This window comes from Pungitius pungitius, chromosome 13, assembly GCF_949316345.1.
Source record: "Pungitius pungitius chromosome 13, fPunPun2.1, whole genome shotgun sequence".
Classification (NCBI taxonomy): domain Eukaryota; kingdom Metazoa; phylum Chordata; class Actinopteri; order Perciformes; family Gasterosteidae; genus Pungitius; species Pungitius pungitius.
Genome location: NC_084912.1, coordinates 11,877,721 through 11,891,792, shown reverse-complemented (window position 1 = coordinate 11,891,792; position 14,072 = coordinate 11,877,721). Strand labels below are relative to the sequence as shown.

Below are 14,072 nucleotides of genomic sequence, written 5' to 3'. Positions count from 1 at the left end.
TTGCTGTTCACCGGAAAAACCGACAACTCATCCTCATCCCTGCGTTAAAGCATACAGTGCATTGGTCTTAAGATCGATTAGGGGCTATGAAAAGACGGCTTGACTTAGTAGAAACGACGTTCAAGCTTATGTTATGGATTGTAACATTTGCAAAACATACATTTAGTGTTAGGTGTGTGGAGTTATTACAATATTACACAATTAAAGCGCTCAAATCCATATATTATTTGAAATAAAAAGAAATGTAGTCAGTGACATTAAAATGGCAGTAAGCAAGTATCGCCTAAAAACACTTATACTAATATGTTAAATGTTGTATAGATTTATTTACTCTTATCTTTCCGTGCGTCGTGAACGCGGCACCGCTTCCGACTCCCATGATGCAGTTCGGAAACAACCCGGCGGGGACATTCAAAACCATGGCAGACGACTCGAATATATTAAAATCAACATCAAGCCCACATGGCTCGCTTGTAGGCAGCTCGATAACGAGGCGCCTGTCGTTTTCGTCAGAAAAAGATGCGATCACGTCAGAGGACCCGAACACGACGTCTGAAAAACAGACGTTACGAAGCGCTGCCGACGCCTCGGATTCGTGCGCACTGTCCGCGGAAGTCGCCACACAACTCTCCACAGAGGTGGTAAACACACGTTTGAAGGTGGGAAACGCATCGCAATTGAAAGATGTCTCACTGGAACATCGACTAAATCCTAAACGGCAAGTTGTGTACAACGCCGAGGACCAGGAAAACGCCGCGTTGCCCTCACCAGCCGCCCCTCCAGGTAACGTGAGGTAGCACGAGCCTTATCATGTGTCTATGGCACGAGCGGCGTGAGTAAGTCACCACGCTGTTTACAATTGGGAAGAGTTACTCAAACGCAACGTTACTCATGTCTCGCACGCTCCTGAGAGCAGGCTGTCAAATATGTGTTGTTGCATTTTTAAAAACACAGCTTTTACATTTCGTTTGACAGTTCTCTGCTTTCTTCTTAATGTTAAATAACTTAGTTCACTTGTTGCTTGTCTGTATTTAGCAAAAATACTGCGTAATCAAAGGGGACAACAGTAATAGTGAACAGTGTGTTAATTGTGATTAACTTATATGCTACTTTAATCGTATTAGGGCAAGTTTCCCCATACTTTATAGAAAGATGTTAGTTTTGCAAATAAAACCGTATCAACAAAGAATATGTAAGTTTCCAGCAGTAGCTGTTGCCCATTTCTTCATAATACATCCTTATTCCTTGATGGCACATTATAAAAAGGCAATTATATTTGACATCTATTCAGTAGTATGTACAGTAGATAGAATGAGCCATTACCCGACCAGCTGAAATAGAATGCTGTTAAGGTCAAGCCATCACTCCAAAATAATCAGGTGGCATAAAAGCCATATGATGCTGCATAAATGTGTATAGATAAAATTGTTAAAGCAGGATTTTTTTCCTGGTACAGGTTTTCGCTCTTTACTTTTAGGTGGGAAATGAGGGACGATTACTTTATTAGAAAACACTGGTCAAGCTCGATTTCATTATCATTTAACTAGCTGAAATTGAGCAGGACATGTCTATTGCTCATCCTAATGACATTATTCTGGTCCCTTATTTTACAGGTAACACCCAAGAAGGAGATGACCCTACTTTTCTTGCAACAAGTTTGCGAGATTCCAGTGTGACGGCCAGTAAACAACATTGTAACACAGAAGACATTGATTCTGAGCCGATGAGAAAAGCGCAGGACGAAGGCCGTGTGAACGTGGTTTTCCCTGGCACTGTGACCCAGGACGGCTGCTGCCGCTTTGTCAGCGAGATCCTCAAGTGCATTCTCTATCAGAGACAGCAACTTCCCATGACTTATGACCAGCTGGTGTACTCCCAGAAGAAACAGCAAGCCTCAATGCAGGTGAGTGGCAAACATTTGCGTGGTTACACTGTGCATTATTAAGCGACGCAGTGCCTTTGAGTGGCAGTAATAGTGTTTGCTGAATGTTGTATTTTCCAGGATAAAGACATAATAAGTCGGAGGCCGGACATGGACTGGCGCAAGAGTCAACAGACCCTTCAGGAGCTGGAGGAGGTGCTGCAGCAGCTGGAAGTGCTTTTCTCCCTTAGCAGGGTGCCCCGCGTGCTGCTGATATTGGGGGGGTCCCTCGTCCTCCCCAAAGAGCTCTATGAAATCAACATGGAGGCTCTGGTATTGGCTGGTGGAGATAAATCTTTACGCGTGTCTTCCTGCTTGAGGCAACTGTTCCACACTCTGTTCGTGGCTGACCTTTTGTCTGACAGCCGACCTATTCGTTTAATGCCCACCACAGTCTTGGCGATGGCTCACAGGGATTGCGATGTAGGCTGGTTCCGACCTAAACTACAATTTAAAATGCCAACCCGTGTAAAACACCAAATAATAGCTCTGTCTACTGCGCCCAGCGACTGTAAGGAACCAAGGGCACAGGGGTCCGACTGGATGGATTATGTGTGGTTTCAGGCGCCCATGACTATCAAGGGCTTTGGAAAGTGACTGAACGCTTCTTGGCCCTGTACTACACATTTACATATTCGAATGGTGGTTAAAGTGAATTATAAAATGAAACTGTCCATATTTTAATGAATTATGAGTTACATTTGTTTCTACTTGATATTAAAAGCATGTCACTTGCTTGCGTCAATAATTTGTTTCACCCTTTTTTTAATATTCTTCTTAAGTTGAAAGAATTTGTTTCCAAGAGGTTTTATTTGTATAAAATCTATTGAGAGCAATGTTTCTATTTGTAAAAAAAATGTTTACATAAAATATGTGAAGATGTGGAACACAGACCAACACACATAATATCGGTGTGATATGTTTCGACCATATCTTAACATGTTTAATACATTATTTTGATTTCTTTAATGCAATCGTTGGATACATTATTTTGATTTCTTTAATGCAATCGTTGGATACATTAAGTGTGTTTACATTTATTAAAATGGAAAACATCTGGACAGTGAAGCAATCTGTGAGATGCATTTTAGTGCAATAACCTACACAAGGGATGTGCATCTACATCCCCTTTTGGAAAATCAGTCTGAATCAAAATTGACCGCAATCAAAAGCAGTTAACAATAATGATCTTAAGAGTGCATCAATGGGTTTAGAACTTCTCTACTTTTTTGACAAACTGGACAATGTCGTTAGCTAGAAGCTGGGGCTCCTCAAAGGCGGCAAAGTGACCACCTCGAGGCATGAAAGTGTAGGAGTAGATGTTCCGATACCTATGTTGTGCCCAAGACTTCGGGCAGTGCATCAGCTCTTCGGGGAAGGCGGCAAGTCCAGTGGGCACCGTAATCCCTACCCTGTCGAAAAGAGACGCATTACACAACATGATTGGATAATAGGGTTGTCCATTGTATAAAACGAATCATTGTTTTACGACCGTAGGAGCATTTGGCAACATACTTTGCATCCCTTCTCTTGTCAGGGTTGCTCTTAAAGTTCTCTTTGTAGAAGCGCATGGAGGAGACGATGGAGCCGGTGGTCCAGTAGATCATGACATTTGTCAAGACGTCATCTAGGCTGAATTTCCTGTACAGACAAAGATGTTTATAATTAATAAAAGACAGCAACATCATCTCTAAATGGATCTGTAATTTAACTGATATGCTGAAATAAAACAAACTGAAGGTAAACTGAAAGCCGGCGTGTACCTCTCCAGCCCTCCATCGGCCAGAGCTCTGTTCCTCTGATTAGTCCAGGTGGAGAACTTCTCCAAAATGTAGGCCGCCAAGCCCACGGGAGAGTCATTCAGCCCACAGCCTGCATTCACAGAGCATGTTAAGCACCGAAATAATAGTGGCGCCCTACATTTAAATTCCAGATAGAGTTATCTTGTGTCGTGTGAGTTGTCTTTAACCCGTTAATGGTCAATATCAGATCATCAGAATCTGCTTCATTGGCTGTCCCCACCTGCAGTGTCTGGTTTGGTGGCCTGGATGTGAAAGTAGCCACTTTCCCTCAGGAAGCTCCAGACATTCTTCTCAAAGAAAGGGAACAATCGGCGTACGTCTTCCCGACTGAAGCCCACCAGGAATGGCAGGTAAGGTCCAATCATGAGGGAAAACATCACGGAGAACCCCATTCTTGCCTTAATCATGTTCAAGTGGAGACCTTTAACACACCTGGAAAAGATTATCAGTATTAAAGAAGTATATAAAACCTATTCAGTTGTATTAAAGCTTATGGGTCTTGAAGTGCAGATTTCTAGATATAAATTCAGGTTGCATTGCACTTGCTTTGTTTCGGCACAATGACCTTACTTTCTCCAGCCTCCAGGAATTTGTAGTTCACATAGTTTTGGTCAAGAGTGCACTTTGAACACTGAAAGCACTATTTCGCAATTGAGATAACAATGTCACAATGGCTCCTTGATAAAAAAGGAGGAAGGTGGAATGTGCACGTGGCAACTTGTAGCATGCAGGGTCTTGACTTGCGGTCTTACATGGGCTTCATCTGTGACATGTTGGTGGTGATGAGCGAGCCCCAGTCTCCTCCCTGCAGATAGAACTGGGAGAATCCCAAACGTTCCATCAGTGTCAGGAAAATGCGGGCGGCAGCGAGACTGTCAAATCCTGAATGGACACAGAAAGCCGTAAACATCTGCTACTCACGACGTAATACAACAATGATTAGACTTGCCTTGTTTGTGTGGTGCATCTGAGAAACCGTAGCCAGGCATGGACGGGCATATGACCTCAAACGCCAGACCGTCATGGTTCTCCGTGAGAAGCGGCAGCATCTTGTAGAACTCATAGAAGGAGCCAGGCCAGCCGTGAACCAGCATGAGAGGCACAACCTTCTGATTCTCGCGGGGTGGTGGTCGCACGTGGACGTAGTGCACGTTCAAGCCTGCAATGATACAGAAGCATTGGTGTGAAAAAAATAATGTGCTTATGGATTTTTAAACAAAATCATGAAACCCTGTGGCTTCAGCTCGGCGGTGTGTGTACCTTCGATTTTGGTTTTGAAATGTGGATACTTGTTAAGTACTGCCACTTGCTTTTTCCAGTCAAATTTGTGTCTCCAATAGGAAACCACTTTCTTGAGATATGTGGAATTGAAGCCATAGTGGAAGCAGCCATCTTCTAAAGATTCGGCGTAGCGGGTTCGGTCAATGCGCTCATGGAGGTCCTGTTGAATGAGACTACGGTTGGTTACTCCACATACACATGTTCATGTCTCATTATTGGTGTTTCTGGTTTGATAAATGGTGAAGAAACAATTGACAGCTTAAAGTTACCTCAATCTCTTCATCTGAGGTTTGCACTTCAAAAGGATAGATTTGCTCATCTTCTGACACAGGCTTCTGTCCTGCTCCCCACCACCCTTCACCGAGAGGGATACTTTTGACTTGTCTTCTCTTGTAAAGCAGATGTATGAGTATTCCTCCTGCTGCCACAGCTGAGCCAATCAGAAGCTGCTGTTGGATTGCATCTAAGCCACAGAAAGCTCCCCTACAAAGTGTGCAAGAATATGATATGCTTGTTGGCTATATTCAATCCAATAGAGTCCAAAAGTCTTTTTCATCTTTATTTTTACATCTGTAGCTATGTGAACGTAGTGCATAGCAAAATATTAATGTCATTGTACAGAGGAAGCTGTTAAACTGTACACATGAGAATAAATATCTTGAATCGTGAAAAGCCGACTTACTTCAAAACCTGCAGTCTCTGCATTGTGCAATTCCAAAGGTAAGTGACCACAGGCGTTTTTATCAAACCTGAAGTAGGGCAGAGGTAAAAAAAAGTTTTGCAAGGTTTGAAAAAGATTTTGCACCACGCCTCCACAGTTACGCACAGTTCAGAATTCGACCATTTAACGTTTTCACATACCTTGTTTGTCTCCTTTTTGGGTCTACCTAAATGTAATGTTGCACGGTTCGGCTACGAAGGGATTCAGCTCTCCACGATACGAAGAGACTGGGATTGTCTGGCGTACCCGGAACTCTGCAATGGCCGTGACGGTGCGGAAACCCAACGATCTCATTGGCCGCGAGATCCGCCACTCGAAGCAGCCGTGACGTCATTCTTTATATAACAGAGAGGCGACGCCGAGCTGTTATTGTTTTGCTGTTCTAGGGTTGAGTCGAGCGCGCGGCGACAGACACACGATGTGGAAGCTGGTTTTCGTGATCATCGCTGCGGCGGCCTGCGTCGGCTCAGCAGTCCTGGTTGGAGGGTTTCAGGACATCGCTGTCGACGACGAAGGTGCGCGGGACGCCCTCAACTTTGCCGTGGCCAAGCACAACAGAGGCAGCAACGATATGTACCTCAGCCAAGTGGCCGAAGTGACCAGGGTCCAGAGACAGGTCAGTAAAGTTTCATCTGATCTGAGGAATCTCTACAAATTTCTATTTCACAGACTTTGTGATGTCAAGAAAGTCAGATTTGGTCTACATGTAGACCGCGGAGTGATACCAGCCATTCACAGGCGCCATAGGGCCGTCTGCTTAATCCAGTATACCCATTATTTATTTTGACGCCCTACTTAACATTAAAGTGACATGCTGGAGGGAAACACGCTCTAACGAAACCACGTCAACCTTTAACAAAGGAAAAGAAATGCTGGGAAAATCCCTGTGGTTGGCAGGGATTACATTTTTGCATGTCTGGGTATTGTATAACTCAATGTCGCAGATAAATACTGAACGGAATATAATTCTGCCATTCTAATTAATCCACATTCGGTTACAACCAGGTTGTGTTTTGACGAAATGCTTTCTATTAGACAAAATAATTTTGTAAAATACAAATAGTCTGGAATGTGAGGTGCTTGTATCGTCTTAATTCTGTTTATAGACCTGAAATCCTATAATCCTTAAGCATTACGGTTAAGTGGAATCTGTATTTCCTCCACCCACCTTTCTCTTCACAGTTGGTGGCTGGCTTCAAGTACGTAATAACTGTGGAAATGGCAAAGTCCCAGTGCAGAAAGGACCACGCGACTGATAAGTGTGCCCTCCAAGAAGGCTCAGGAGCTCGGGTAATGCCTGATCAACAAATCCCCCCATTTTTGGAGTTATTAGACACTGTTTCAATGTGGTATAGTAAACTTCTCTCTTTAATAGTAGACCACACTAGCCGATTGTGAAACAATTATATACTTCCCCTCTTTGAACCAGCGATCTGTGTTGAGCTTGCTGTTACCACATATATGCAAGTTAGTCACTAATCGTGTGTGTGTGTGTGTGTGTGTGTGTGTCCTTTTCTTCCTCAGGCCTACGAGTGCAAATTCACCGTGTGGACCCGCTCATGGCTTAATGACATCCAGTTGTTGAAGGAGGAATGCTAGAAGAACTACTGGGAAATCATCATCATCATTGTTTGTAGAATAATCATAAAGAGCAATAGGTATTTCCGTGTTGATGATGCACAACACTAACAGAATTTGCATCCAATATTGTGTTTTAGGGATAGATTTACCTTTATAGAAGCAACTTTGTAATACATAATCACTAAACCAAGCCGAGAACAAATAATTGTGATTGTAATTGAGGTGGTTATTGAAAAAAATGTTTTAAAATGAAATGAATTAAAGTAGCAATGGAGCATTAATTTGTGTGATTTCTTCTGATATTCAATACTCTGTTAACTATTTCAATCATTTTTTAATGTTTTGTTTTTCAGCATTCCTATCAATCATCTGACATTGCTCACTAAAGCAATGAATAATATATAAAAGGTTTCTTACCTTCCTGACAACGTGCAAGCTGCTTTATCACACCAGGTCACTGTTGAATGTATAAAATCTTACCTCAACAGCCTACAAGCAGACTAAAAGCACGTAACATTTTTATCCTAAGGTGGATGTAAAGGAACTAACAAGTGAAAGCATTATTTGATGAAAGGTAAATGTCAATGCAATGATGAAACACATGAAGAAGTAGCTGTATTTACTCAAATAGTTTTATGGCACGGAAAACAACTCCAATCAAGGCAAATGAATCGGGCCTGTTAGCTGAGGGGGACGATATTCATTCTTCCGTTTTCCAAAGTCATTTAAGTGCCACATCCTACTGGGCCTGAGAGGTGTGGCTCAAATGCTGGTAGTTGCTGTAAAGGCAGCTTGCCTAATTAACACATGTCCTCATAATGCAAACATGGACTCACAATTACATGATGACATTTTGCAGCACATGTTTCACTCCAAATATAAAAGTGAACAAACTTCAACAAAGGACGGAAGTTCAACCAAAAGCTTTAAAGTACAAGGTAGTATGTTTCCGGCTTTAGCAAAGCAAGCAAGGCGTCTTGATATCCTCGGTTATCTTGCCTCGTCAACTTTGACAAACTTGAACCTCCCACCCTGGACACGAACTGTTTGTGCCCCTTCCATCCGGCAGGAGGCTGAGGTCCATCAGGACTAAGACCTCCCGCCACGCTAACAGTTTCTTCCCTTCGGCAGTCGGGCTCATCAACAGAGCCCGGGCCCCCCCTGACTGACTCTGACTCCCATGCTCATTCATCACTGTGTCACTTTCACTTGTCACCCGTCACTTTATTTAGCTGGTGCACTTTATCCTTATTTTTATTCCTAATTTTATCTTATCTCCTCTAACTTACTAACCCATAGCTTTAGTTTTTAGCGTACTAACCCATAGCTTATATTTTATTATACTTTTATTTTATTTTTATCTTATTTGCACTATGTCGTCTTTATTGTACTGTCTTCATGCACCTTCCACCAAGACAATTTCCATGTACAGGTATGTACAACATATTATGGCAATAAACGTTTCCTGATTCCTGATTGAAGATCTGAAGACTGAACTTGTTAACTGTTGTTAATTGACACGCATTCCTGACGAGTTAATATCATGTCTTTAGGCTGGATGCGGCTCAACACGGAGAATCTGTACTGGTAGGGCTGATGAAGAAAAGGACACACACACACAGACGTGGTTAAAATGACTTTACTAACTCACATACTGTAAATGTGGTAACAGTAAGTTCAACAAAAATTGCTGGGAAGTGTAAACAATTGTTTCACAATCGGATAGTTATTCCACATTTAAACACAGTGTCTAATAACTCTAAAAATGGGGGGATTTGTTGATCAGGAGATTGTGGTTTCTTAAAAGTTGTAATAATAAAACATAATCATTTAGAATGAATAAAAAAGAATATAATGTTTATTCCTTGAGATAAACATTAACATGATTTGTTTGTTTTTTCAAAAGCAGATTCATTTAATTAATAAAATATTTAAGAAGAATATTATTCAATGGATTTGTGAACCAGTCATGTGGTTGAAATGACCACTAATTCTGTGGCAACAGCAACCATCGCTGGTTCAAAGAGGGGAAGTATACAATTGTGTCATGCTCAGATAGTGTTGGCTACTATTATAGATAGAAGTCTTCTATCACATTTAAACACCGTGTCCTGTGTTCCCTAAAACAGAAATGGGGGGGTGCTCATGATTGTAGAATTTTAAAAGTCATTACCTGAGCCCATGCTGGGTCTTCCGCGGGGACACACACAGGATTTACATCATACTTTCTGCAGTAGGTCCTAGCCATTTTCACTTGTATCACGTAATTTTCACCCGCCACCACCTGTCAGATTGCAATGAACATTCATGCTAAAGGATTATAGCATGTGGAAGATTTCAGGTGTACACACAATGAAGACAATACTAGCATCTTGCATTACAGTTCAAATGAATACATTCTGCAAAACAAGTAATTATTTACGTAATTGATGGTAGATTTCAAAAGGGATTAAAACATATATACTTGTCTACCGTTGAAATCAGCTTTCACATCTTTTGTTACTATTTGGGTCCATTTGTGGAGTGAAACTTTACTCACCTGGCCCCAAGCAATGAAATCGACTGTGTGAGTGTGACTTGTCTCCTTCACCTCTCGCTCACCTAATCAGGGCATTCAGTGCACCTGCTAGTCACATCCACTACTGAGATAATCAAATATAGGGCTTTTATCATCACAGATATAGTTATGTTCTGAACATGAATATCTTCTGTCCAATAGTTATTGGTCTTAAACACGTGTATATCAGCCATATTAGCACAGTTCGAAGTTGGAGTTGCCGTGTGGTATCTCATAAAGGGCACGCGGAAAGTTAAGTTAAGTCAGGAAATTTCTTCCATTCTTCACCCTGGGAAAACTGGAGGACCTGGTGTATTGGATCCAAAAAGGCCCTAATACCAAAACAAAAGTGGTCCATCATAATCAGTTGAAGCCGTATTGCAGCCGTGAACCATTGGATAAAACCTGGTCCACGGAGCTTGCCACGGCCTGGGCACCGGCAGAGGTGCCAAACCCAGTCATGGACATGGACTCTGCAGACTTGGGGCTGTCTGGCCTGTTCTCCAACACAGGCGGGGAGGGACCGGCAAGCAATTCAGAGCCAGCGGGGGGCGCTACTGCTGCTGAAACCTTGCTTCCCCTCATCTCGCCTGCAATGGATTCTTCTTCTGCTGAGGGCTCTTAGGACAGTGGGGGACTGGGAGAGAGCAACCTCACCACAGTCGTCACAGGCCGGGCCGCAGACTTAGACCTCCAGACAGGTTTGGTGAATGGGTGGGTCACTGAGTCCATTAGGTTCATGACCGTTCCAGAGTTAAGGTATTTTGATTTATCACGTATACAAGACACAGGTTAGTGTTATTTAAAAAAAAAATTGAGGATTGTATAATGATGATTTTTGGGAATGTTTTCCTGTAAACTTTGATGCTCTTACATGCTCTTGCTGCATAGGTGGTGTTGTGACTAGTAAATTACTTGTGTAGTACATAGATGTCTTGCCGAGGATTGTAATGCCCCATGCTCTGTGTGCCCTGCACAACGGACTGCAAATGTTCACTGTATAACTAAGCCAACGACTGTTGTACCCTCTGATGGACTGTGGAAGACGGTTGCCTAGACCACCCTGAATGAACTCTGTAAATGAGGCCTATGTACAAAAAGAAGAGGGGTGAGGTTGAATTACATGTTGTTGTATGTGTGCTGGAGTGGCATTAAGTTAGGTAATTGCCACCCAGAGTGGGGGTAGTGTTAGTGTAAAATGGTGCGGCCCCTTTAAGAGCAGCACATACCCGGGGCGGGTGTGGGAGAGAGAGAGAGCGGTTGTCTTAATGTGATTCTCTACACAGCGATCTTGAATCGAGGATTTCATCTCTTAACCTTTCCCACATCAACTTGGTGAATCAAACTTGGAAGTTTGGAGGGAACAAGCAGGGTTACATGAACATTAAAAACCTCATCAGCCACTTCCCGTCATGCTGCATCACTGATGGCCAGGGTCAGCCCGTGTCCTGGATTCTGGTGTATGATTACTGTGCGTTGGGCTTATTATACACTCTGCCAGGGCACAGAGGGAGAGGTTACGCCAAAGTGCTGATCAGCACCATGGCCAGGAGACTATCCGGTTGCGAGAGAGAGAGGAATTGTTTTATGAATGTGTGGACGTAACGACCGGAGAAACCCATGTACTGTAACTGTTACTCGGTGTGTATTAATAAATCCTCAAAACATAAAGTGGGCATTTATTCACTAACCAGCAGCAGGAAGGAAAGTGAAGGGAATTAACCCCGAAGTTACAAACAGGCAATACTTCGAACCAGGTCTCCCCTGCAATCTCCTACTACGGAGACGGTCACAGACGGACAGGCAGGAAACACAAGTGAGTGCGTGTTTTTATGACGTGGCCGGGGTGTGTGTATTTTTATCGGGGCTTTTAGTAAGGACAGCAGATCGCTACAAGTTCAAGTGCCTGCCTGAGTTGACCACGGAAATCCAAGTGCTTGCTACATTGACCCCAGTGCCATCGAGCAGCGATTGTCAATCATTTCCAAAAGCTGAGGGCATTTATATTGGAACAGAGCAGTTCCGGGCAGAGCAAACTGGATCAGTGAAGAAACTCCAGTCACCAAAACATGAAGATCCTCAACAAAGAAGAACTACAGATCGCTGAAGGAGTTCTGCTGAAACACTTCCCCGGGAGTTTAAAGGTAGACGGTTGCAGATTCCTGCTTAGCATGTCATGTGATCGTGTTGTCTTAGCGTTGTTGCTATAAACCTGTCGTGTGTGCAGGTGTACGGTTTCATATATGGGATTAACAGGAAGAAACCAAGCACATTGGAGATCGTCGTTGATGCGTGGCCTGATTTTAAGGTTATCATTTGTCGACCTGACCCCAAGGTGAGGTTACACACTGTATTGGAAAGGTTGTACAATGGTCGTGTTTTCTGTACGCCAATAGATTGCAGAAATATGTTGTTTGTTTAACAGAACAAGCACGCTTTGGATTTCATGAAAAGGGTGACGTACTACAGCATGGATGAGCAGATTTTAAGGAAAATGCTGACAGAAGAGAATGCAGTTGATTGGAGCACATCCTTTCTCATCGGTGGTGAGTTAGAGTCCCTGCAGACAGTCTCCATTCAAATCCAAATCAGAAATAGTACTTATTATTTCCTTACAGGTATATTTTTCGACAACTGTAGTCCTACTTCACAAAGAAAAGTTTAGACAGTGGAAAGCTTTTGAAATATGCATAAATACTACAAAACATACGTGCACCAACTGAACTCAAACCAACAAACTCACCAGGATCATTTTTCTGCATTGAGTACTTAGCTTTAGTTTTGATACTTAAACTACATAATTTAGATAATAGTACACTTTATTTTACAGATTTGATGCAGGACTTTTAATTGTAATGGAATGTTTTTTTTTAACAGTGTGGTACTTATCATGGGCAGGAGGAGGTTATATTTCCTCCACCTACAGGTGTGACCTGTTAGAAAAATAACAGAATGGTCTAAACATAGACATTTTTTGTCCTGCAGGATTTGACGCTTCACATGCAACCATGCTCAAAGAAGTGTCTTCTGACAGAAGAGTCAACAACGAAGTCTACACTATGGTGCATCTTCTGTATCTGCCAGACAGCAGTCATCTGCCCACACCAGCAGCTGACAGGTTGTCAGATTATACAGATGTACTTTTAAGAATATATGCATGTTTGGCCGTTGCAATGGTTGTCTTAATGTGATTCTCTACACAGCGATCTTGAATCGAGGATTTCATCTCTTAGCCTTTCCCACATCGACTTGGTGAATCAAACTTGGAAGTTTGGAGGAAACAAGCAGGGTTACATGAACATTAAAAACCTCATCAGCCACTTCCCGTCATGCTGCATCACTGATGGCCAGGGTCAGCCCGTGTCCTGGATTCTGGTGTATGATTACTGTGCGTTGTGCTTATTATACACTCTGCCAGGGCACAGAGGGAGAGGTTACGCCAAAGTCCTGATCAGCACCATGGCCAGGAGACTCCACACTGATGGCTACCCAGTGTACTGCTTCATAGAGGAGGAGAACATGGTCTCCTACAAGCTCTTTAAAAACCTTGGCTTCGTTGAGGATCCCTCATACAGGGCGGCATGGTTTGAGTTCAACTTCTGATTTTGTAACAATTGTGATTGAATGTACAGTTGAAATATATTTGGGTACACATGACGTCAATGTTAATTTGATTTAAATGGTATATCTATACATTACAGAGGCTCTCAAAAGCAATGAATCAAAACATGGACTGTTATAATGATGTAAGTGGAAAAAGCATAAACTGCCACAAATACGATAACAATGTCAGCTTTTCATAATAGGTTCAGGGACTACAGGAGTGATTAATTAATTACTCAGCACTGAAACAATTATCAAAAGACAGAGGGAGAGAAAGACGGTCAGTAAGGCACAAGGTCAGCCAGATAAATTCAGAAACGGGAGTGGTGACTACCAGGGAAGAAGACGCAACAAACTGACGACCCAAGCCTGCAGGGCCAGGGTTGAAATAAAGCGCTTGACGAGTCCTCATCTGTGTCAGCTGTGTCCTGCTTGGGTGTGGCCATGGGCAGCATCTGGAGGTGGACCCAAGAACATACAGACAACGGGCACATGGCCAAACAAAACAAACAGGGATGACAGAAACATGAGGGAAGGAGACTTGGGGGGGGAAAACAGACAGACCTGACACATAAGCTTCAATGAGTTTTGAGTGTCAATTTTAAT

At 42.8% G+C, this 14,072-nt stretch overlaps 4 protein-coding genes across 4 annotated transcripts; 3 read left to right on the top strand and 1 right to left on the bottom strand.

Moving 5' to 3' along the window:
• The first annotated feature begins 2 nt into the window (after positions 1-2).
• mad2l1bp (MAD2L1 binding protein) lies at positions 3-2,678 on the top strand. The gene is made up of 3 exons (XM_037466323.2): positions 3-783; positions 1,614-1,903; positions 2,003-2,678. Exons 1-3 carry the CDS (start codon positions 378-380, stop codon positions 2,516-2,518), a joined length of 1,212 nt encoding a protein of 403 aa, XP_037322220.2. The 5' UTR covers positions 3-377; the 3' UTR covers positions 2,519-2,678.
• Positions 2,679-2,811: 133 nt separating this feature from the next.
• On the bottom strand, positions 2,812-8,346 carry ephx5 (epoxide hydrolase 5). The gene is made up of 11 exons (XM_037465982.2): positions 7,724-8,346; positions 5,866-6,060; positions 5,687-5,753; positions 5,274-5,487; positions 4,984-5,164; positions 4,673-4,882; positions 4,476-4,605; positions 3,944-4,155; positions 3,685-3,793; positions 3,437-3,562; positions 2,812-3,333 (listed from the first exon to the last, which is right to left on the bottom strand). The coding sequence occupies exons 3-11, from the start codon at positions 5,707-5,709 to the stop codon at positions 3,132-3,134; spliced, it is 1,407 nt and encodes a 468-aa protein (XP_037321879.2). The 5' UTR covers positions 5,710-5,753; positions 5,866-6,060; positions 7,724-8,346; the 3' UTR covers positions 2,812-3,131.
• Positions 6,029-7,587, top strand: cst3 (cystatin C (amyloid angiopathy and cerebral hemorrhage)). The gene is made up of 3 exons (XM_037465983.2): positions 6,029-6,341; positions 6,908-7,015; positions 7,250-7,587. The coding sequence occupies exons 1-3, from the start codon at positions 6,144-6,146 to the stop codon at positions 7,322-7,324; spliced, it is 381 nt and encodes a 126-aa protein (XP_037321880.1). The 5' UTR covers positions 6,029-6,143; the 3' UTR covers positions 7,325-7,587.
• Positions 8,347-10,683: 2,337 nt separating the features above from the next.
• On the top strand, positions 10,684-13,520 carry LOC119214143 (glycine N-acyltransferase-like protein 3). The gene is made up of 5 exons (XM_062566682.1): positions 10,684-12,007; positions 12,091-12,198; positions 12,289-12,409; positions 12,849-12,981; positions 13,067-13,520. The coding sequence occupies exons 1-5, from the start codon at positions 11,933-11,935 to the stop codon at positions 13,464-13,466; spliced, it is 837 nt and encodes a 278-aa protein (XP_062422666.1). The 5' UTR covers positions 10,684-11,932; the 3' UTR covers positions 13,467-13,520.
• Positions 13,521-14,072: the final 552 nt, after the last annotated feature.

Coding starts and splice junctions, on each gene's coding strand:
- LOC119214143 (XM_062566682.1), top strand. CDS start 11,933: ATGAAGATCCTCAACAAAGAAGAACTACAGATCGCTGAAGGAGTTCTG. Junction 12,008..12,090: donor ACTTCCCCGGGAGTTTAAAG/GTAGACGGTTGC, acceptor TCGTGTGTGCAG/GTGTACGGTTTCATATATGG. Junction 12,199..12,288: donor TTTGTCGACCTGACCCCAAG/GTGAGGTTACAC, acceptor TTTGTTTAACAG/AACAAGCACGCTTTGGATTT.
- cst3 (XM_037465983.2), top strand. CDS start 6,144: ATGTGGAAGCTGGTTTTCGTGATCATCGCTGCGGCGGCCTGCGTCGGC. Junction 6,342..6,907: donor TGACCAGGGTCCAGAGACAG/GTCAGTAAAGTT, acceptor TTCTCTTCACAG/TTGGTGGCTGGCTTCAAGTA. Junction 7,016..7,249: donor AAGAAGGCTCAGGAGCTCGG/GTAATGCCTGAT, acceptor TTTCTTCCTCAG/GCCTACGAGTGCAAATTCAC.
- ephx5 (XM_037465982.2), bottom strand. CDS start 5,709: ATGCAGAGACTGCAGGTTTTGAA. Junction 5,488..5,686: donor CAGAGACTGCAGGTTTTGAA/GTAAGTCGGCTT, acceptor CACACTTTGTAG/GGGAGCTTTCTGTGGCTTAG. Junction 4,883..4,983: donor TTTCAAAACCAAAATCGAAG/GTACACACACCG, acceptor GTATCATTGCAG/GCTTGAACGTGCACTACGTC.
- mad2l1bp (XM_037466323.2), top strand. CDS start 378: ATGATGCAGTTCGGAAACAACCCGGCGGGGACATTCAAAACCATGGCA. Junction 784..1,613: donor CTCACCAGCCGCCCCTCCAG/GTAACGTGAGGT, acceptor CTTATTTTACAG/GTAACACCCAAGAAGGAGAT. Junction 1,904..2,002: donor AACAGCAAGCCTCAATGCAG/GTGAGTGGCAAA, acceptor TGTATTTTCCAG/GATAAAGACATAATAAGTCG.